Source organism: Zootermopsis nevadensis, unplaced genomic scaffold (genome assembly GCF_977971745.1).
Source record: "Zootermopsis nevadensis isolate Lab colony 2312 unplaced genomic scaffold, Znev_1.0 Znev_ptg000012l, whole genome shotgun sequence".
NCBI classification, from domain to species: Eukaryota; Metazoa; Arthropoda; class Insecta; order Blattodea; family Termopsidae; genus Zootermopsis; species Zootermopsis nevadensis.
The window spans coordinates 12,339,854-12,364,054 of NW_028259144.1; the positions used below are offsets into that span (position 1 = coordinate 12,339,854).

At 35.5% G+C, this 24,201-nt stretch overlaps 1 protein-coding gene and 1 long non-coding RNA gene across 47 annotated transcripts in view; one reads left to right on the forward strand and one right to left on the reverse strand.

The window, feature by feature from the left end:
- The first annotated feature begins 10 nt into the window (after positions 1-10).
- LOC147873993 (uncharacterized) lies at positions 11-3,982 on the forward strand. Of its 2 annotated transcripts, none has more exons than XR_015534961.1 (3): positions 11-173; positions 1,607-1,724; positions 2,913-3,981. It is a non-coding gene; the product is annotated as an uncharacterized LOC147873993 (long non-coding RNA). The 2 variants fall into 2 exon arrangements; XR_015534962.1 differs by lacking the exon at positions 11-173 and adding an exon at positions 238-461 and having other exon boundaries at positions 2,913-3,982.
- A 1,199-nt stretch (positions 3,983-5,181) lies between these two features.
- Tm1 (tropomyosin 1) overlaps positions 5,182-24,201 on the reverse strand; it is a 76,307-nt gene continuing 57,287 nt past the window's right edge. For 6 of the 45 annotated variants that reach the window (XM_087347928.1, XM_087347925.1, XM_087347921.1 and 3 more), the window contains 4 exons: positions 22,933-23,008; positions 21,139-21,201; positions 16,972-17,041; positions 8,661-8,988 (listed from right to left, as the gene is read on the reverse strand). In XM_087347928.1, coding sequence (XP_087204054.1) covers positions 8,906-8,988; positions 16,972-17,041; positions 21,139-21,201; positions 22,933-23,008 — 292 coding nt within the window. In that variant the 3' untranslated portion in view covers positions 8,661-8,905. Of the gene's footprint in view, positions 7,334-8,660; positions 8,989-9,097; positions 10,037-11,957; positions 12,100-16,971; positions 17,042-19,254; positions 19,318-20,941; positions 21,005-21,138; positions 21,202-22,931; positions 23,009-24,201 lie in introns of those variants that run through there. The other 39 variants (XM_087347936.1, XM_087347934.1, XM_022072359.2 and 36 more) reach the window with 13 other exon arrangements.

Consider the following 24,201-nt stretch of genomic DNA (forward strand, 5'->3'; position numbering starts at 1 on the left):
TACTCCCATGATGAAATAGAAAAGCAGTTGTGAGGACAAGGAGGTGCAGAAACTGACTGCGAATTGAAAAAGGAAATGTTATGGAATTTGAAATGTAAACTGGAGTGAGGGTACTTCGCTGCCCCTCTCCGAAGGGCGAAACAGCTGAGAGAGAATATTGTCTTCCAGAAAAAGTAAGCACACACACACAAGTAAAGCGTGCCTTGCACGGTCCAGTAACAACTATATATAGCCATATACATAGCACCGTCTTCTGAGTCTCGTACCACATCTGGGAAGACACGTGTTCTCCCAAACTGGAACAAAATAATAATTGTTGCGCAATAATAGGTGGGTTCGTCCCTTGAATAAGAAGACGTCCAACCGCCATTTCAGTTAACTCTGAGACGGAACAAAGGTTAATCCTCGGTAACAAGGAAACCAAGCTGGTAGTTGTTTCCTAATCAACTTCTTTTCGGATGGTAAGATAACTTTAAAATAAACGTATTTATTTTTGTTTAACGACGCTTCAAACATCTCAAATTATACTACGTCAAGTTATAAGATGATTTAAGAGAAATTAATTGGAAAGGATGTGGAAGGATGCGGTCCTAGCCAAATTTAAGGCATTTGTATGGACGGACTGATTAAAACCATGAAAAACATCCAGATAGCCGTCCTCTGAGCGAACATTTGAACCTGGGTCCTCCGAAGTATGAAGGAGTGACAACCATTGGACTGCGGCGTTAGGTAAAAATAAATCAACCGATGGAAACATGATGGAGCACTTCTTTTGAATCTGACTGGATTGCAAATAACTCCATGAACAGTCGGTCGCGTAGCGATTGCATATACCCACTCTTTCCGTGTACCACCGGACATGAAATTATTACGTTTATGCTGTAGAAATATCGCATGTGTCTGTATTGCTATTGTTTTATAGATCATTTGGTTTACAAAATACAGTGTAGTTTTAAAGTCGGTGCATCAAAATGACACAGACTGTGTCGAGATTAAAAGGAGAAATATTTTTTTCAGCAAAACTACACGTGTTCAGAGTTGCGCCATCTTACACACCGTTCCAAATTTTATCTTCCCCCTCTTTCTTACTGTCAGTGTCACCCCAGTTTTCCAAAACAGTGATTTTCTGTAAAAAAAATTTACTAGCAAATTCTACAGGTTTCATAGTCAAACGATTTAGCCAGCTGAACTCGTGTGACACATTGAAGGTGCAAATACGACACTCGTAAGTGTCGGAAGATCATAGACAGTGGATGACCCAGATTTTTCTCTGCCACAGAAACCAGTTGCATACATCTTTTCGAATTATACTCTTTTCACCTCCCCAGATAAAACAATAGACTTAAAATACCCGCTCTATTATATGGGCAACGGGCCATGTTAGTGTATCAGTTGCCAACAATAACTCAGTAGCGTCAGGGGTTAATCAAACTACAAGAACTATCGGGGTTGTCCAATACACGTACTTTGCTGGCGTGTAAATTTTATAGGTACGTGTTAGAAATACGCCCGCCGTAAGACCAGCAATCTAATCTAATTAAAGTATTAAAATCAATAACATTTCATCCTTCAGAGCACGAAAAGTGATTTTAACATTTGTTCTCAGGTTAGACGCTTCACCATTTTCCTGCTGTCGCCTGGTTCCTTTCACGCGTTCTCTCGCGAAATGTGTTCGGCCAGGCGCTTGTGCGACTCTTGCAGTAACAGCCCACAAAACATGGAAAGTAAATATCATTAGCACAGAGCAAAAGCGTTCTTTGCGATTTCCTATTAGCTTTAACGTTCGCTTATTACAAATATGAATTCACTAGGGCAGTATGACCCGTCAAAGTTGACGGAAATAACCATTTTGTTAAACAGTAATACTGTTAATTGCAGTATTATCTTTGACCCAATTTGAAAATACAAAATTTATAGTATTCTTTACAAAGTAAATAGAATGTATAAACATCTTAATGGCGACCTACTCCACAATCCTGCCAAATACAGACTAACCCAGACCCCACTATAGCTTTTGAATTTCTTGCTACCAGAGTCGCCACTGTCAGAACTCTTTTTTCACTCGTGGTATTGGTTAGAGCAGATAATTGCAGCAGCGATAAATTGAAAAATATATTTTTCTTTGTATTCAGATTCGAATCCCGTTCGAGAACATAAATATTTGTCCGCATTCCTTTGTATTACTCAAGTGCGTGCCATTTACATCTCAGACATAATTCAAAGTCTGAAGAGACAAAAGTCAGTGGCGAATCCTCGTCTAAAAGTCAGACCGGACGGATGTTCAACATTATTTACCCCCCCCCCCCCCAATTGCACCAAAATGAAAAAGGATTCTTATAATTCAATTCAATTCTTTATTATTTGTGTGCTGTATCAACAGCCTGATGGCCAATTACAGATACAGCACAAAGATGAGCTCATGAACACAATAAAAGCATAAAAGGTAAAACAAACAATATATAAAATACATTAATACGGAGGGCGTAAATACACAAGAAATTACTACTAACTACATTAGGATATTTGTAAAAATAACATGAATCAATTAAGTAAATTATACTATTATAAAATGTGAAGAAGTGTGACAATTTTCGTCCCGAATATGTCCAAATCCCTGCAGATGACATTAGCAGCTGATGCAGAAGGACTGTTTTTGATCAAAGGGCTAGTACTGAACATAGAAAAATCTCTCAGATTCCGAGCAGGGATGCGGAGACCGACAGCTTCCAGAAGGGAAGGACAGCATTTAAAACCGCGGTAAACCTGCGCAAGGAACAGTGCATCACAAGAATGCCTTCTCTTACGCAGGGTCTGGCGTTTTAAAAACTCTAATAATAATAATAATAATAATAATAATAATAATAATGTCATTGTTGAATTGTATAGTAAAACATTTATTTTATATTCCACAGTTTTAGTGGCCTGGCGGCACAGCCATATTCGCCACTGACAAAAAGGCCCAATGAGACGACGCTTCTGGATGCCATTTCCTATAGATTTAAACTCTTATTTGGTTTTTATTAGTCTATGCAGGAAGCCTGGCTTCAGTAAAATCTACTGTGGAACCGTAAATGATGGCGATCCTCAGTCCTTGCCAGATCCACGATTAGATGGGGCTTGGATAGAAAATAGATGGATGACGTCACCGGCAGTGCTCAAATTACGATTTCAGCGCCACTGAGGTGTTCCGTCGTCCACAACTAAAATAGCGTTGACACAAATAACTGACGCACGACAGACGATAGAAACAGAAAATTATCTATTGAGAATACACTCATAACACAATCAATATGCTTTCTAAAAGATTTCAATGATTTTCAAACATACTGAGATACCACATCTCTCGTACGGCAACTTGACAAGTGAGTTCTACCCAGCCTCCTAACCAATGTACACTGAAGGCAATTTTCCGAGGTTAAGCGGCGGCCAGAGTATAAATTTAATCTCCATCAAGGACTGAAGTTATGAACGTGTGGCACGCCCCCGCCCCACCTGAACACATGTCAACAAATTACATAATGGTACTCATAAAGACCATTTCCATTCTGATATATAATGCAAATAAAACTATCTTCAGATACCATAAACCAGTTAAACAACTGGTAAATGAGAACCATAGCCCCATGAAAGCTCTAATACTTACAAGAGAGAGGGAGAGAAATAAGAAGAAGAGAGTACCAAAACAACAATGATACCAACAGAAGTAGGTAATTTATGTTAAGAAAATAAGTTCCTGTTAATCACGAACAAAATTTCCCTGTAGAACGTTCAGCCCTATGTGCCTGATCTTAAAATGAAACTAATACGTAAAACAAGATGGGGAAGTGAAACAGGTACCTTGAAACCTCTTTGGTACCAGCTATGTGACATCTATGATGTTGAAGATTTCTGTCTTCTGGGTTATTGCGCTGTGTAGTCTGGTCGATGTTAACCAACGTTTCAGAGGTCATACTGCCTCCGTCATCAGGGCGCCCTGATGACGGAGGCAGTATGACCTCTGAAACGTTGGTTAACATCGACCAGACTACACAGCGCAATAACCCAGAAGACAGAAATCTTCATATTCACCGCTGTGAGAACCTCAAGTCTTACATCTATGATGTTCTAATTGAAATCTCCAATGACAATACTCCGACAGGATCATCAAAGAAGCTCCTGTAAAAGGCATTTCTAGTTTAAAGTTTGTGGTTTCTATTGTTGTGTGATATGACATCCTTTTTGAGGTAAATATGAATAGCAAACAACAAAAAGTGAAAGAATTTTACACAATGCCATTAATCTGCTGGGAAAAACCAGTAGTTTCTTGCAGACGCAGGACTCACCAAGGGTTTGAGAAAACAATGGTAAATGTGCCAAAAATTTCTGAGTAGTTACATATCCTAGTGCACTACAAGTCACATCAATTCTGTACTAAAGGAAATGAGGAAGCAAATAATGTGCCTATTTTGACCCCCAAGGAGGGAAGTTAAAAATGACTGGTGCAGTAAATTGCAAGCCAATTTCCAAAGTCATCACCACATGATGTGTTGAACTTTGAATGTAAATGCAAGCTGACGGATTGTCCAACAGATTTACTGCTATCTACATTCTCCTAACACTACCCATTTCTGTGGCCAGTGGTGAGCAAAGCTTTTCCACGCTAAAGCTGATCACGACAGACGTTCATTCCTCAGTTTTGCAAGAAAGACTTGCTGGGCCATCCACCTCGTCAACACGAAACTGCACAGAACACTGACCTGAAAAACCCTGTTTCAAGATGTGATAACCTGAAAATGTGGAAAATTAAATTCTGTATCCTTCTGCTGGTACACATTTTGTGTAAAATGTAGAACAATTAAACTAAATCCAAAATTAAAAATGCATAACGTTCATTCAAACTAACATAAAATGTTAATTTTCCAAGTTAATACACTTATACTTGTACTTGCAGACTTACAGACGTTAGGGGCGAATGTCTCCTCGCAACTGCTAAATTTTATGAAGGTTTTCTTTTAATATTGAACTGAAGAAGTTATGGTCACAAATGTGTAACAGCAACTGACAGAATGTTTTACAAAGTGGAGAGTATTTCAAAATAAGTCAACAAGTTTCTGTATAACGTTACTTTCATCAAACTAAAACTTTCTTCGAAAAAATAAATAAATACTTAGGTCAGTTTCCTGCTGAAATAAAACATAAATGTTTTGCTATTACTTTTTAGACAGTTTATTTCATAAATGGAATATTTTAAAGCCAAATTCACATTTAAAAAATGCATATAAAGACCAATCATTCCATCAATAATTTATAAATATAAGACCTACTGACATCAGCATACATAATTCTTTGCAGTACTCAGAAAAATCAAGGACTTTCAGAAGGAACCACGTGACCAGAACCCGCAGGTTTGGTGTCACAGAATTAAGTTTGATTGGCTAGGTGAACTGCATCATCAGCTGTTACATGTATTGTATATCAGACGATTATGAAAACATCTTTAAATATAGTTACCAGTGTAATTTCACTTGGTTAGCTGTCAGTAAACAAGGAGGCAGTAAGCTTCATGGTCAAGCTGCAAATAAGGTATCGAGGTTGGAGGAGTGAATGGTAATTTAACATTGCATCAAGTGCAGCAGTTGTCAAATTAAATGTAAAAGGACAACTGCATTCAGTAAACTTGAAGGCAATGGCAAGAAAATAAATTCAGGATAGTTGATACATTGACAAATTTTGAAACCAGATACCTGCCAAACACATCAGAAGTGTTACTGCTTAAGTCAATTTGCTTGATGGCAGGAGTTCCTACTTCCAGAAAATGTTAAAACAAGTTAATGGAATGCCTAAATTCAAAAATTATTTTCAAAAACTTCCTCTGCCTCCATAATTTATAATAAAGATTATACCAAATTTATGATGCAGTCCATTACTATTTGTATACCTGCCTACTGTACTATTCTAAAACCTAAAAAAAATTTCACTTTCACATATGAATCTCTTATCAAGGATTAAATTCAAATTATGTTTGATTCAAGAAAGCAAATTGAAAATAAACATTTTTAATTTTGGGAGCTGTACTAATTTGTTCATCTGAGGGCATAAATGGTGTCACACCAATGGAAACTTTAGTCCACTTATTTATTACCAACTTCAAAATAATTTATCAAATGAAGCAATAATTCTAACATTGCAAGCAAAATTTGGATTTTACAGACTGATATTTTTCAGTTTTTCATTCACTGCATCAACTGTGGCAATAAAGTTAAACACCTAACAAAATCGTTAAGAGAATATTAAATAACGAAATTATACATTAAAGTTCTGAACAATGCTTTTTCTTTCTCATTATTAACTATTACAAGTCCTCATTCAGAAATTCAAATGACAAAGTGGGCTAGGTAGGGTGGATTATTATAGTACCTGAGATTCTCAAGCCTTCACCAACCTGTCAAAGCAATATTCCCTCAGCAGTTGAAGGAACATCATGTCGTCCCTTGTTCATTTTTGTACAACAGCAGCAAACAATAACCTTCAAAACATTTATAATGGCCATGGAATGGAATCAAATGGAAAGTCTTCATTCTATTTCAATACCAATTACTGACTTACTTTTCACTTTTCAGCAGTGTTCCAAAACCATTTTTCCACCTGCTGCCCCATGAAAAGGAGTACAAAGTTACACACGGCCAAATATGTGAACCTACATATAAATACTTGCCCTATGAAAATGCAAGTATATGAAAACAAAATCAACACATGTTGAAGAAAACAAGTGATGATGAACCAGTGTGTGTTGTAAATTCTAATTACAGATAAGACACTACCTTTTTCTAACTATAATGTGATAAAATTCAATTTATTATAAAAATTTGTAAAAAGCCTGAAACTCTATGGTGGCAAAATGGTCACAAAACACTGTCCGAGTGTAGCCACACTGACAAACACATCTACCCTGAACACAAAAATTATGGACAATATTCTCAGTTGCACCTTTACTCATTCAGTGAATTGGGAATGACACCATACGAATTAAGTGCCTCTAAAAATTTCAACCCCATTCACCATACTTTGTAATACTTGCTAATTTGCCTGATAACTACTTCGGGGTTTCACAGAAAAGAATCATTCTTTCCTCAGTGTTTTCAAACCTAGAGAACTTCAACCACAAATCATTATACGTGTATAATAAGCACTCCAAAGTCACAATGAGTGTCTTACATTGTAATGTGCAAAATACCAGGATCCAAAAGCCACTTGTTAGCAAAAAGCTATACTTAATATCCTGTCAAGTCTGCAAAAGTCTGGTCCATTTCATCAGCAATTGCTTTGTATTTATCTCTTTCATTCATCAGTTCATCTGTAATAGAAGGAATGGGGAGGTGACAATCAAATGAAGTTTACTCATAATCCAACTTTGTTGGGACTCTGAAAATTGGCAGACCTATAGAACAGCTTAAACCTATGTGACGTAACTAAATTGTAACATTTCGTTGTATCAAATCACAACCAAGAACTTACTAGCAACAATCATATTAAGGTTATTTATATTCATTTCCTATGTTCAAACTTTAGCAGCATTTTAAACTCTTGCGACACAAGAATGAAGCCGTTTCCTGGCTACACCTGAAGTACACACTAGATGGCAGGGGCAGCTCACAAATTAGGCCATTCAGGGCTCAGACCTACTTAAAATATTAAATCCAATACTATCGCAGCTTAGGCGCAGTAAATTGATGGTATATAACTCGTATGCGTGAACATATATCAATAATGAGTCATCCACAGGACATTTCAAAACAAAATTTGTGATCTACCAAAGTGCAAAATATAAGGATCTTTCTGTTGCAACCTCACCATTATGCTATCCCATCAAATAATTTCCATACTTCAGTTACTTTGTAGGAGAGACAAGATGGAACACACTTCTTTGCATTTTACAATATTAAAAAGTATAAGAATTCAGCAATTTTATTTTACGATTGTCGAAGTGCCCCAATAGAAAAACCGTAAGCTGCCACTGTTTCAACTTCAACAAAGGAAAGACACTGAATGCAGACAGGAAGCACTTATATGAAAACCTGTACACATTTTGTCCACCAGACCTTATGCATGTAACATCAGTAAGAAATTGCAGATAAAATAGCTGATGCCACTTTTTACCATCAGATCTTCAGGCGCTTATTTTGTCAAAAGCAACTCCTTTTCTCTAATATTCAATATACACTTTCATCTGCAGATTTGAAGACCTTAATTGTTCACACTCAGTGAAAACAAAACCTTAAAATTCAATTCATTTGCCCTGAAAAAACATGTCCAAAATCCAAAGAATTGTCATACAGCATATGGTGATGTGTTTTTTATACTGTAAGGAAATTCATAAACCAGAGTTATTAAGGCATTATTTCAACTGGACTTGAAAAGACCTGCAAAAGAACAAGAAATCCAACATGACAAATGACGTGACATCACTATTGTACTTTTATTTATCCACCAATGATAGTCAGGAACTTTAACAGTAATGCATTAAAGAATAAAAAACAGTACTTAACATACCAATTTTCTTTAATATTTTATACATTGTTTTAATAAAACCATAAATAACCCCAAATTAATAAGAAAAATTAATATAAACATAGATCATAATTAACACAGGAATAATTATACCAACCAAATAAAAGATGTAATACAGTAAATAATAAATTTATTTAAATTTTTACAGTTCTTGTATTCTTGATGACCAAACTACAAGATGGGTCCACATAGTAATATTACATAAACATGAACGTGAATTTTTAAACACCATATTAAATTCCACCAATATTAGCACCTGCGAAGAAGATGAAGTACATTACTGCCTTAGATGAAGATGGTATTTGCTATGTGAACCCAGGCATTAAACTGAACAAGATCAACAGACAGGTGTTGCCGTTTAGTTGCCAATAAGTTCGGTGAAAGTCATATCAAGATCGTCACAAATGTACTTGTACTTCTCCTTCTCGTGTACCAATTCATCTGCAAAGAGATGGACAACAAAACAAGCCTTGTGAGAGAAAGATGCTATTCTTATTGAAAAGTAAGACAGCATGAAGGATTATGGAAAAAATGACCAGTCACACCACAATTCATTTGAAGAATGGAGCTGACATATTTACTTACAGTTTTAATAGAAATATGATTCTACGTTTAAATAACGCAAAGCACCCAAAAATTAACTTCAAAATGGACAATGGCACAAGCACAAGTCCTTTGTAAAAATAAAATGAAATATAGAGAGACTGAAGAAACTACATACATTCAACAATGGTGGTAGAAGAACAACAAAATAATAATTATATCAGTAATACTAGACACCATTTACTCTTGTTTCTGTGATCGGAAATCCATGACAGAACAAGTCACCAGGGAAAGTTTTATACACCACAGACTGGTGCATGTAAGTCTGGAACCATACTGTGTCCATACCTTGAAGTAATACGTATTAATGTCTCAAACAGTTTTTCCCTTCATGACCTGTACATATGATTAGTTACAACCCCCCCCTCCCACACGTTTCAGGACATTTCATGTCTGTTAAGAGGATTATTCAAGGAAGAAAAGCAATAACTACTCTAATAATTAATACAATAAACTAAGCACTGATTTTACAATCTACAAAAAGACTATGTTACAATATAACACTTTTTTAATGTTTCAAACAAAAAATGAAAAAAATAAAGGATTATTAAATAAAAATAAAAAATGTGCCAGCTTATTCTATGAACAGGAAATGTTAAAAAAATTTGTATCTTTCAAGTCACAAATATTTCAGAAGCGCTAGGTTTGGGATTATAGCATTAATAACAAAGCATTCAGGCAGCCATTGTGTGATGCAGTTGGCCATTATGTAGTAGCAGTACAGTAGTGATGGCACGGCTGATTGCCGACACTTAACATTGTAAGTTCATCAATCATTAATATTGGTTGGTGTTGCACATTATTTAGTAGCCATACAATTCTACGAAGGCAGAATCCAAATCGTCACCAATAATCTTGTATTTCTCCTTCTCAATGACCAGCTCATCTGGAAAGCGAAGACATCATCAAGATTAATGGGAATGTCAGTATACAACCAACTAACACTGCCATCTGGCAGTAGCTTCCCCAAGTTTGATGGATCAATTGGATGGGCATGTCAGGAAAACTGAAAGCACACTGACAATTAATAACACAAACACCATGCCAGTTTACTTGGAAACTAAAACTACAATACCTTCACAGAATATAATGTAACAAAAAAATTCTTCTAAGCAACAGCATTTTGTGAGTTTAGAAAGTAAACATTTTTATAAAATAAAACCTGACATATTTTATTACTGTTGTAACATATTCTAGTATACAAATAAGGAATCAAACTCAAAGGCAAAAACATGTAGTATACAAAACCACAGGCAAAGGGCATGTAACAGCATGCATTAATAAAATTACCAAACATAGAAAGGGCATTCTACAGAGTCCATGTATATGGTAGCTTCTTGGATCATTTAATTATGAATAAGAAATTACACAGCAATTATGAATGGTAAGATACGATATCTCTGGTTTGTTTCAAAGTAGTTAATTTTAGGATCTGGAGAAACCCACAAGAAACGTTCGTCAATACCCGCAACCTCCCTGATAGGTTTTTAACCAGAGGCCTTCTGAACATGGTATAGGACAACTAAGCATCGCAACTCACTGCTCAGAGTAAATAATGACCCCTTTCTGTCTGTGACTCCACAGAACACGAAAATACTTTTTTTAATAATCAAATCATCATATGATGCAAATACTAAAACCTAATTATGAATTTTTTATGCATATCTCAGAAAAGGTTGCATGTTTTTTTAAACCAAGTATACTCAGATGATGCCTGTACAAGTACTATACTCCATTTATAATATTACACACAGTTAAAGCAGGTAAATCTATTACTTTACATTTTGCCCATTACAAAGCAAAATAACACAATCTAACCCACACGATTCCATGGTATGCATGTGCAGTACTCTTGGTTATATTCTAATACAAATTAATTTGTATTTTTCATTTCACATACACACAAGAATTAAAACTGTTTTCCTTCATATTCGAGGAAATAATTTTTAATCTGACAAAAACTGGTCTGTTACACACCAGTTTCAACTGTGTAGTGCTCACATTAGTACAATGAACATGCAAATTTAAGTCACAGAACCAAATAAAAAAGAAGTTCAACCAACATTTATAAATATTAAGTGAACAGAAAATAAAAGGTGTTGAAACACCTATTTTAATAGTACTAGTAATAAAAATATAATGAACTGATACAATTAAAATATAATAAATTAACATTGTAATCTGATAAATCATGCAGTTATCATGCACTGAGGGAGACTTCACGGAATGATAATGGATTTCTGAAACATTCATCAACACCACTTCCATAAAATGTTGTGGCATTCTAACAAGCCCCCTTGGTGAGTTTCCATAAACTTTGATATTCACTATTCTGTTTGTATTTAGTCATGCTTACTGCACTATTTTATACTTTTCAAAAAGTACTGCTAATTTTAAAGGTTTTGTTAATGACGTGGTGGTGAATTTAAGATTTAAATTCCCCACACAGAAAGGTTAAACCTTGAAAAACATGGCTTTACATTTAGATACTGTATCTGAATGTGACTGATGTACTTTTGTAGCTGTTCTTTGGTGCCCTATGTATACTATATGAAATGAAACACGTCATCACAGCTCATGTCCATTCAGCTACATTTCACATACCCAAAGGACAATATAGATTCATAATCTATCAGAACTTAACACTGGAGCATACACAATGTTTCTGTTATATTTTGTTTACCTACAATCCATTTTTCAAATACTGTAACTGCACTAGAATTTCAAAGCAACTACTTCAAACACGATGAATGTTTCAATGTGTGGATGGATTAATGGGCAAGAGGAACCAAGAATGCTTATCAAACCTGGGGTATCTGAGCACGCAACACCACACTTCATCTATGCCACACAAAGGCAGGGAAGGTTACATGTTCTGAATGTCATGCAAGGTCGCCTCCATCTCTTCTTGCAGTAGCTTATTCTTCTCCTTCTCAGCAACCAGGTCATCTGGAAACAATGTGGGTCAAATGCAATACACACACATTATGCATGTACCAGAAAGTCAAACATAATATGGCAGCCCTTATTGTTTGTGAAGGAAATCACTTTGATTACATATTTACAAATCCTATAGAAAATGCTAATCAACTGGCAGTAAACTTTACAGTTTGTGCTGTATTAAGGTTACATTACTAAGGGGCAATACTAGTTACAGTATTTGGCAATGAGATGCCATTGTGAAGTCTTTTATATATTTAAGGATTTATAATAATACAGTGAAAAAACAATAATATGCCGAGACAACTTATATGTAAATGCAACTACTTAATTTTAAAAAGTAATGTCACAATTTAATGTCGGAAATCCTCTATCCTACTACAATAATATTCTGTGGCGTAACAGCCCTCTGAGAGCTAAAGCCGACTAGCTGGCTGCTGGCCTCACGTTCACATGCCTAAGCAGAGGTGAACGATCATCCAACCAGATAGAGGGCGACGTGTGGTCAGCACGACGAACACCCAGCCATTGCTAGCTTTCATGACCGGATTACGCTACCCATTGTAGCTCCCCAATATCCTCACGATGCTGGGTTGGCACCGGTCCCACACACCAGTCAAAATCTCATTGAGAAATTTCTTTCCGAGACTCGAACCAACGCGCATTCCGTATCACCGGTCCAAAGCATGATGCCTCAAACCACGAGGCTACAGCGCGGGACTCGATCCTACTATCATATTTAAAATAACTCACGAGCATCAACACTGATGAGGAGTATCTTTTCTCAGTTCACATTCTTAACCAATGGAAACAACCCGAGTGATCAGTTAAATCTTTGTTGGCCCGTGATAGATCACAGCCTAAGTAATGAAAACATAACCCCACATTTCATGTAAGACTTACATGTAGTCCATGAAATTAATTTTATGGTTATTAACAACAATTTGTGTGTTCTATGAAGAATGTTGAACATGAGCACATTTCATGGCCCTTATGAACCACCTGGTTCAATGTAAAATTTGAAAGGGTCAAGCGTACAAATCAGACTTCATACAACAGTTATCAAATCAAGAGAATGATGCTGCATTTAGAAAGGATTAAACCGAGGGGTTACACGGGAAATATTCTCAAGTGTGTTGGAAACTGTATATTACATTTTTTCCAAATCAGTTTCTCTAAAGTGAAGTGGCTAGGTGTAATGAAACTACATCTGCAATACTGTACTATCTATTTCATGCGCATTTTACACTTTCAAAAGTACTAAAGCACAACTGACTGTAACTATGCCAAGTAAAACCATCTAACTACATAAAACAGCAATTTGACTGTCTGGTTAAAAACAAATGAATATTAGTACAACTGTGATGTCAAATGTAATTTCCAGCAGAAACATGGGAAAGACAATCAGTTATCACAAAGGAAAGCTAGCCAAAGTCAAAACTGAAATGTTTCAAAACAAATCATGTTTTACATCTGCAAAAGATCACCATCAAAGTATAAAACTTCAAAAACTTTTAACAGTGTTTCAGGTTACCTGAAACTCATAGTGAAAAAATGGTAATATAACGAAAGTGTCAAAATCTTATACACAAAACAGAGTAGGTTATAAAATTGTCTTTGCAACTTATGTTGATCTTTTACAGAAGTAACATAACACAACTGCATAACTGTTACATAATTCCTTGGGCCTTCCATCACAAATCTGACAAATGTATTATTATAAACATGCACGTTACCCTCAAAGTATATCAGATTTGTGAAATCCAAAACATCGAACACAAATGTCACTTCTTTCTGTTTGTTCGTGTCCTTATGACCTCAAGCTTGTGTGTTGTTTGCTCTTCAATAGTGAATCTTTAAATAAACAAATTTTACTATAGCAAAATATTGAGACACATTTTCCAAGTTGAAGGCAGGTGTAATGGAAATTTAATTTTTGTAAAAGTATGTGAATGACCTAGAATTCATGTAACACAAATGCAGTAATGATAACACAGTCATCAAACACAGTTAACTCAAGTTAGTTCACTAATTGGGGGCATATGCACACAGAAACTCCACAGAAATGTCCTTTGAAGAACTAACCCTCCCCCAGCCTCCCCAACTTCACTGTAATCACTTCCCAACATTACAAAAGGTACCAGTGTTTGATATAAAACACACACTACTTACAGTCTCTATACCGACACAAGCAATCTTCTGTAGCTTATGTAACAGATAACCTAAGTGTCTCAACAAGCAATACTCTGTAAGTGTATCACATAAAATATCACAAGCTTCCCCAGCCATCTCCACAGCCAGTTACTGTATGGATGGCCAACAAAGCTTATTGCAACTGCTAAAACATCATCACAAGAAAGAATGGTGTGAAAAGATGTCTTTACACTTTTCTCAGACCAATGAGTACAGACAGAATATGCAGACTTTCCAATCTAGCACATTTTGTTTAACCCTGAAGTAAAATTAGACTTTTAAAGATCTACAAATTTTGAATTATACACAAAAATGAAACAATTAATACATGAAATGAAGACATTTAATCCTGCCAGTGTTGGTCTTAATGAAACAGCTAGCAAGACATCTTCTTCAATGGAGGACAATATGACAAATCTCAAAGTTGTACAACTATCATCAAGAAACTGTTTCTTTGACCAAGATAGTCACCACACAACAAGGAGAAACAAAAGTATCCATGAAAGGCAATATTTCAAAATAGCAATTAAATGTACAAAACCAGGGGAGCTGATTTTCACTTGCATTATTATACAGGGTGATTCAAAAAGGACTTTACAACTTTGAAAGTGTATAGAAATTTATTCAGAAGGCTTACAGAATCGGTTGAGGTGTCATTTTGTAGCAAAACAAATCAAGTTTTACCTCAAACAGTCATTTTGGTTCGATGTGATTGCCATTGGTAATACTGCAGACATCCCACCTGAAATCAATTTCTTGCCAAACACAATCCAGCATATCCGGTGTCACTGCGGCGGCGGTGATTCGAGCTTTGAGCTGGTAAGGGTGGAACATACACACGATCTTTAATGAAACCCCATACGAAAAAATCGAGAGGTGTCAAATCTGAAGAACGAGGTGGCCATGCTATCGACCTGTTCGACCAATCCACCGGCCTGGGAAACGGTTATTGAGGAAATCCCGGACTTCTGTGAGGTAGTGCGCCATCTTGCTGGAAGTGAATGCGTCCTTTTTGGTCATCTACGTCTAACTGTGGTATGAGAAAATTTTCGAGCATAACCAGATACACGATACCGTTGATGGATCTCTCATGGAAAAAGAACGGGCCGTACACTTTAACTTTGCAAAGGGCACAAAACACATTCACCTTTGGGCTGTCACGAACGTGTTCCACAACAGCACTAGAAACACGCGGGCGACCTGGAGATTTGTCATGGCGAACAGAACAACCAGTCTCAACAAAATTCTTGTGCCAAGAGTAAATTGTAGGTCTACTGAGAGGATCCTTGCCATACTGGGTGCGAAAATTTTGTTGAACCATTATCGCAGATTTTGTTTCTTCAAACCACAGCACAAAGCGAGCGCACTCCGCACCTGTGAAAGTAGCCATTTTCAAATGCACTGCCGCTTGTGTTCGCGGTGACTGAATTCGGTACTACAGCACAACGTGAGTCAAACTTGATTTGTTTTGCTACAAAATGACACCTCAGCCGATTCTGTAAGCTTTCTGATTAAATTTCTATACACTTTCCAAATTGTAAAGTCCTTTTTGAATCACCTGGTATTCACATACTGATACTGACCATTCTTTGTAGTTTTGGAAATGATCATGTTAGGACATTTCCTTCAATCATAACACAAGGCATCAATAGTTTTGTGGCACATACCACCAAAATGATATAAAAATTAATCTAAAATAAAATATCAGACATGTTGAAGCACTCTTAAACTTACTTCCACTCAACATGTCATTAGTTTTGAGTCCATTTTAATATTCAACATTTTTCTCGCACAGACATCTCAGATTGCGGTGGACATGTTACAAAGAGGCCAAAATTCATTTTTATGCAGGTTAATTTCAATCTAGTAGTTTTAAGAGAAAGTTAACTATTCTGAAATATAAAATTTGTGGAAACAATCTATTTCACAATAAGGCATATGACGTAATTATAGATTTTGTGAGAAGTCTGTAGATGAAGTTATTAATCACTTCTATTACTTCCCTGTATGATCCACAAATGAATACACTGGACACTGACTTGCCCTGTAAATCGTTCTGAACCATGTACATCATCCGACATAAATCTTGTATTAAGTTATGCCTTCTGATTATACTTCTTCTTTTAAATTTTAATACAAAGTTTTTGTAGAAAACAAAGCCAGATACCCAACCATTCTAAGACAAAAGCCTAATAGAATTTTCAACATACACAGGGACACTGGAAGACCAAGTGAACACCAGTTTTAATTTAGCACCATGCTTCTCCATGTTTGAGCCCTTATTTGGAGTGTTATAAAGTATCATTCAACCACCTGAAAATTTTTCCATGGAGAACATGGTTTGGCACAAATTGTATGTATTGTTTTGCATGGGAAGAAGATGAGAAAAAGAAAAAAATAAACAGAGAGAAAGGGTAGAGGAAGCACTATGACACACTGATAAAGTATAATTCATACAGAAGTGATTTATGTTGGGCATTATTAAAATTTCCACTCTCTTCAAAAAAAACTCTAGTCATGAACCAGTATTCATAATTTGTATCATCTGGAAGTTTGGAATATGATAACAAAATACAATGAAGCACAATTAACAGGCCAACTTCTTGTGTTATGTAATTAAAACTCGTGGACTTGAACCAGTAGTTTCTGTAAAACAGTACAGAATTGTGATGAACCAATGGGACTTACCCTCAAGCCTGTCAACCTCCTTCTGCAATTTTTGCACTGATCTTTCAGCAAACTCAGCACGAGCCTCAGCCTGGCAGAAAAAACACACGATTAAAAATCCTCACTGCCTGACTTTAATCTCTATCATTCAAACAATTCAAAAAAAATTAATGAATCTCATTTTTGCTGCCATGAGCATTTGAATGTCATAATAACTACCAATATGCTAACTTGATTTGAAAAATAAAAACAGACTGTATCTTGAAAACAGAAACCAATTCATACCATACAAAGTAGGTTTAACGAGTAACTTCTGATGGTTTACTTCATACATACACATCCAAAACAACAAGGATTAATGAATGAACCCCCTATTTAGCCACATAACGGATAAAGCAATTAATTGAGACATTTGTCTCTGCAATACATCACCTACTCAATTACGATATGGGTCAGTTTTTACATCCTACAAGTGTGATGTGTTCGTCAAAATGATAAATGCGAGTATAACATCCTCAGAAATTACTTACTAAACCACCCTCATAACTGTCACTGACTTTTTTATGATAATCAGAAATAAAACAGCAATATTATAAATAGTTCCAGTTATTTCAGAACTAAATGTTATACTTCACAGGATGTAACACATTTCAGGCCATCATGAAAGGTAAAGTATGTGAAACTTAAACATTACATTACTACTTTAATTGTAGAAGCCTTTAAAAAGTAAAGCAGACATGCACAAGACTATCATTTCATCATTTCAAGCAACATTAATATCATGCAATACAAGTAACGTACCACTGAAGATTTTATGGACACATTTACAGTACTAGCAACATTTTATCTATCAGTGCACTTGCTGCTGTACCAATATGAAACCTCCTAAATAAAACAAGTTACACTTTACCAGTACTGAATTGTCCACAAAACATATTGGGAAATTTGCAGGCATCTTATTTCAGAAGAGACTGGCCACAAAAATTTAAGAACAATATGTAACACATTTCAGGCCTAACTTTATGGTCAACAATACTTCCACAAATATGCCCTAACAGATGTTTATCAGTAGATTTCTTTAATAACTCTGGAACATACAAAACATACTCAATGAAATGGGCATAATTTCTAAATGCATTTTACAAACACTTCTGACAAGGGAATCATCTGGTTGGTCAGATCAAAACCTTAACTGCCATTTTGCTCATTTACAGAGCAAAATAATTAATGACTGTACACAAAATTTCAGCTGCTGACACACTGTGCACAGGTACAAAAAAATTACTCGAATTTGGAATGTACAGTTCAAATAGTACGATGCCTGCACATGACGGCAAAGTGCCTAACAGTGGCACCATATACCTGGGTGAATTCTATTGCAGCATGTGGACCAGGCACTGATAAGGCTGTGAAAGACTTGAGAAATGTCATACACATACATGCAAACATACAAGATTCATTTTACATTAGGAATCACACAGAGGTCACGACAGTATGCGCACAAAAAAAAATGTACAATGTAACTGTCACAGAAGGGTGAAGAAGCAGTAATAGCATGTTTGAAATATGTATTAGATTTGCTCAATGAGCATTAATAAATTAAAGGTTTATTTGCACATTCCTCTAATTCACATGCCTGAGGTCGCAGACGAGTGTAAAAAGACAAGTGTGTAAACCAGAGGAATGTGTAAATAAACCATATGATGTTTGTGGCACAAACTGAGTTGTTGCTTCAAATTTGCTATTGATGCTTCACATTTTTGTAACAGTGAGTGTATAATTTTAGAATGTGCTTTCCATAAGCTGTGCTTGATTCATATTATCACATGTTCACATCTTGCATGAAATGTCATGCATTCACATTTGTATCTTCCAATTTGCTTCTCCCAAAAGCTAATGAGTTACCAAGTGCCCATTCTGAGGAACAACTAATTAACTACATCTCCAAAACATTGTACTCGCTACCCATTACCTAAGCAATAACATCATCAATCACTTGTGCAAGACAGCAAATAGAAGAAATAAAGAAAGAACACCACCCATAAAAATATGAATTAAGAATGTCTACTTAAACAGAAATGTGAGCTTCATAAGCTGCTGTACTTCATTTTTCAGGTTTTAAATCATGTTCACATAAGCGAGGCATAACAAAAGCATAAAACGTGTTTTAGCCAGCACCAAATGAATAACTGTTTCTCCTTTAAACTGACTGGTGGCATCTCCACAGCTGTTGTAACGAATTAGAAGCCCCAGTGTATGCACAAATTTGTGCGCATGCAACACGAATAATCGTCACATACTTACTTCTGACAGTTTATCGGTTATCAAATGAATTTTGTCCTCACAATGTTCTTTGGTAGCAGTGGCCTGTTACATATTTTGGTTACCATGAAAAAACACAACAAAAGTTTGGTTTTAACAACACAATACATGCATGCAAAATAACAATACTATGCCAGTTTAGGAACATGAAGTATTATTATGGCATATGACTGCCTCAAAGTCTTGCACCATTCACTGATAGTCTACGCAATTACATATTTATTTGTTGTTACAAAAAGGTGCAGTTAATTGACCTAAATAAAAGATGGCATTTGAAGAGAACAATAAACATTTTAACATTTGTTTCACTCAAAATGTCACAAACATGGTTTTCATAATGTTTCATGAACAGGTACACACAAAACATAAAAAAACTTAGATTTATGCATGATATTAAACAAATAAGCACAACAGAATTTGAGGCTGAAATGTGCCATAACAACAATTCTACATGGGGAGTACATTACAACAGCCAGCCAGTCAGGTAGGCAGGACGTGCACTCAAAAACTGTAAAACAAAACTCAAGACATATTTAACTGAAAGACCCTGAAGGACAGCAGCTTAACTTTATGATATAAATGTGGACTGATGTTAGTTCATTTTCAATTGTCCAGAGAATGACAATAAAATTTTGATCACAAGAAGTGTTATGCTTCGTCAAAGAGGAAAACGCATCCTATAGTATGACTAGGTTTAACAGCCTCGACAACCAAGATTTAATTCCCAGGGGCTATAATTTTTCTCTTCACTCCTGTATTTGCACTGGCTCTGGGGCTCACCCAACCTCCTATCATATGAGCACTAAGGTATCTTTATACAAGGATAAAGCAATCAGAATATGAAGATCACTTTCCTCTACCTAGTGTTAAGGTTAAGAAAAGAACATGGAGGGCTATAACCCCCCCCCCCCCAATAATGTCTTAATGGTATAGTGCTGAATTATGCACAGGTACAGCTCTTTGTAACTTAATATGCGGAGATATGACGTGCTTAAATATTATGTCATCAAGACACATAACATGCAGGTTAGCACACACATTCCTACCTCCACACTCGATGGAAGGTTCATATTCCTCTCATGTTTAGACTTGAAAGTTAGACGAGTCCTCTTTTCTAGATGAATTAGAGGAAATATCACAAACAAGAATCAAACCCCAGTATGAAGCGTTACCTTAATGGCTTATTGTGTCTAAAACAGTACTGTACTTATCCAAATGCTATGTGCTCCCAAGATATGAACAATTTGTTTGCAAATCACACCAGGAATTCAAACTTCCTACATACCTTGCCTTTTGTTTGAACAGACACACGTCAATATTTGCTATGCTCTTCATGGTATGCAGGCAGAAAATTACCAAACAGGAATCATCAGTACAAAAAAAAAAAATTCCAAAATAATAACGAATGTTCACATAACCAAATACAGCCCCTTAAAAATTATATACCGCATAAAAGTTAACAATTTGAAAGCTAACTTTTCAGTCCACACTTATTACCATGAAACCTAGTTAATCCAAAAGTTTTTCCAAAGATAAGAAATAACAAAAAATTGGAAGCATAAGAAAGCAGCTCTGGCAACTGGCGATTCACCCAGCAACAATGCGATCCCAACTGAAATTCAGTACCAACTATACATTTCACATTTAAACTCCTCAGATTTCCTTTTACCTCTTTCAGTGATCCGGAAAGCGATTTAACTTGTTCTTCGAAAGTTTCTTCCCGCTGTGTTGCCTAGAAGTAAGGTCATAACAAAACAAAACACAACATCATGTTAAATGCACACTCTACATGTTAGGACACACAACATGCACTGAGAGGAAAAGATGGTTATCAGGACCAGAGGAAAGGGGAATATAACGCGGTACCTCCTTTAGCCTGGTTGTCAGGGTCTTAATCTGCTGCTTGTACTCTTCCTCACGCAGGTTGGCCTATGTCACAATACAAACAACAATACAAACAATTAACAACCACGTTGTGCTACAAGGTAGACTCCCATTCAACCAACCTTCAAGAATACGTAATTCTGAATCCCCCCAAAAAGTTCTTCAAAACTTCCAATTATTTGTCTGTACTGAAAATAAACTACAAAACACTTTGGTCACTGTGTACTGTTTTATAGTAAGCTAAGTGAGAAATATAAAATCTTTGCCAGTTGTACTGCACCTCAAAGTTCTCAGAGTATCTTACAAGACATTTAAGACAATTAAAATAAGAAATGATCTTGTGTTGACTATGGTGATTCAACAAAACTGTTTTGTATGTGCAACAAATTCACCAGTTGCAGATAATGCAATAATGGTGCAGGAATTAACAATTACTTTACAAAACATACTGAAGTAGCTTTCTTGAATTCAATGAAATACTCGAATCCACTGAAATAACATTTTTTCTCACTTCAAATGTTACCTTCCTTACATGCATAAAATTTAAGGTTAAGTACATGAAATTTATGTTACTACTGTATATATATATGAAATTAAGTTCCTTAAATTAAATTGCTCACTACAATTTGGTTGCAGATTTACAAACTCCATCACCAAAGTAATATTTGCAATAAGTCATGTAACCAATGAAAACATCTGCTAAAGAACATAAAACAGTAATATCTAAAAGTTAATTTACAATCTTAAATTTTGTGACAATGAAGAAAACTGACCCAAAATCAAAATGGCTTGACAAAATTTAGTAAAAGTCAGCCAAATCATCAAACAGGTCCTGTAATTTAGAGATTCTACCTGTAGGTAGACAGGAACAGCATAACAAAATGAATACTAAAAAATATTATTTTAAACATACTTAAGAAGTCTTTCAAATAAATTATTCCATGTTTTAACAATGAACCTCTCTTTTATGTATCTGATAAAATATTATTTGAATGTACAGACTGTCTATGTGTATTGTATACCTTTCAATTTCTTCCACCTACTACCAAGACAAAATCCCATGTCTAAACTCACATTTTGAGCTGCACACACTATGAATACTAATGAGCAACAGCGTATGATTACATTCTAAAGAGTAAAAACCTGTATTTCACTTTTGTTTCAAGATGTACCTGTATTAGCAAAATATATTATTCTGTATTTGAATGTAAGTACCAATTTTGTAAAAAAATTAATCAAAATATGAACTATGGACAAAACTATGAGAAGGCAGTATCATATGCATACAGAATGCCCAAGAAGTACATCAGTTTTACACTGAGTGTTTACACAATACTTCCCTTCCCCCCCTTCACATTCTGATCAATTATCAAGCCAGTAAAATTTAACTGCATAAGATTTGACATTTTCATAGTAAGAAAGTAAAATGTGGTTTTCTGGTTGTAATGCCATACAATCTTGTGTTTACTACTGTCAAGTTGGAGACAATATGTTCCTCCAAAACACTAGTAACCACATACAAGACAACATACGTGACATCAAAAACCTGATGGCCCACAATCCACAAATTGTAACAAATACAATTTCAGCATTGACTGACATGAATTTTGCTGGATATTTTGCAGTCAAACCACTTCAAAAATGAAAACAGTATACATTGCAATTGAACCTACAACAGCTTTCTTAGAAATTTGTAAGTAAAATAATACGGCTTTATAGCTAGCTATATTTGCAAAGCAAAAATAAAGTTAGTAATAAAGACCAAGAAATGCATACCTTTTCTTCAGACACTTCAAGTGACTTCAAGTTGTTGCCAACAACACGAAGCTCCTCCTCAAGCTCCACAATCTTGCTGCACGACAAAAAGACAAATGGTCAAACACGGTCTAAGAATAAATCAAATTTTAATCAACTTCATTATAGAAAACACTGTATACAGGCATACCTCGTTTCATTGCGCTTCGCAGATACTGCGTTTTTTACAAATTGAAGGTTTGTGGCAACCATGCGCCGAGCAAGTCTATCGGCTCCATTTTTCCAACAGCATGTGCTCCCTTCGTGTCTCTGTGTCACATTTTGGTAATTCTCGCATTGTTTTTTAGACATAATGCTATTGCAAACTTAATAGACTATAGTATACAAAGTGTAAACATAACTTTTATATGCACTGGGAAACAAAAAAAATTGTGTGGCTCGTTTTACTGCGGCGGTCTGGAACCGAACCCGCAATATCTCTGAGGTATGCCTGTATTACACTGAAAGCATGGCAAATATTACAGAACTGTTACTGTAACCTGCATTTTATGACAAATATTTCATCTTAAATATTACAAAATTTCAAATAACTGAAGGACTGAATTCTATGTATGAACAGATCCAATATAAAACATTTTTTTTTAACAAATTCATCCACTTCCCCATGCAAGCAAAAATCCTTCCATGAAAAGTTGAACATTTTCATACAAAACTTACTGGTGAAAAAATAACAACAAAACCCAGTTATTCCAGTACTCATGTCAATAAATAGAAAACTGTCAAACAGGCAAAAACCTTTAGGGTACCTGATTATCTTCACAGCTCTCATAAGTGCTGCCATGTTACCATGTTAATCTTTGGTAAATGATACACACCCCATTCACAGAGTAACTTAATACTGAGATTTGATAAATATAGTAAACACAAATTTAGTAGCACAGAAGTACACCTAATTTTAAATATATATTCTGGTATTAGTGTGATATTTCCTGAGGTCAGAAACAGTTTTCAGATTTATAATTTATAAGACAGCTCAATCAAAACAACTCAAGGACAATCACTTAACAGAAAATTGGATAAAAGATTATCAAACTCAATCCTGGGACCAACGGCACAGAACAGCGTACATTCTACTTTGTATCACAATGAAGACTCAAATTCAGTTCTGCAACACACACACCTTAATCGCTACAAACATGCATCAAATAGATTTACCTCACTACACACCAAAAGTCAAACATAATGCTACATGCTTTAATCAGACTATTCTCAATAATACAGAGCTATTTT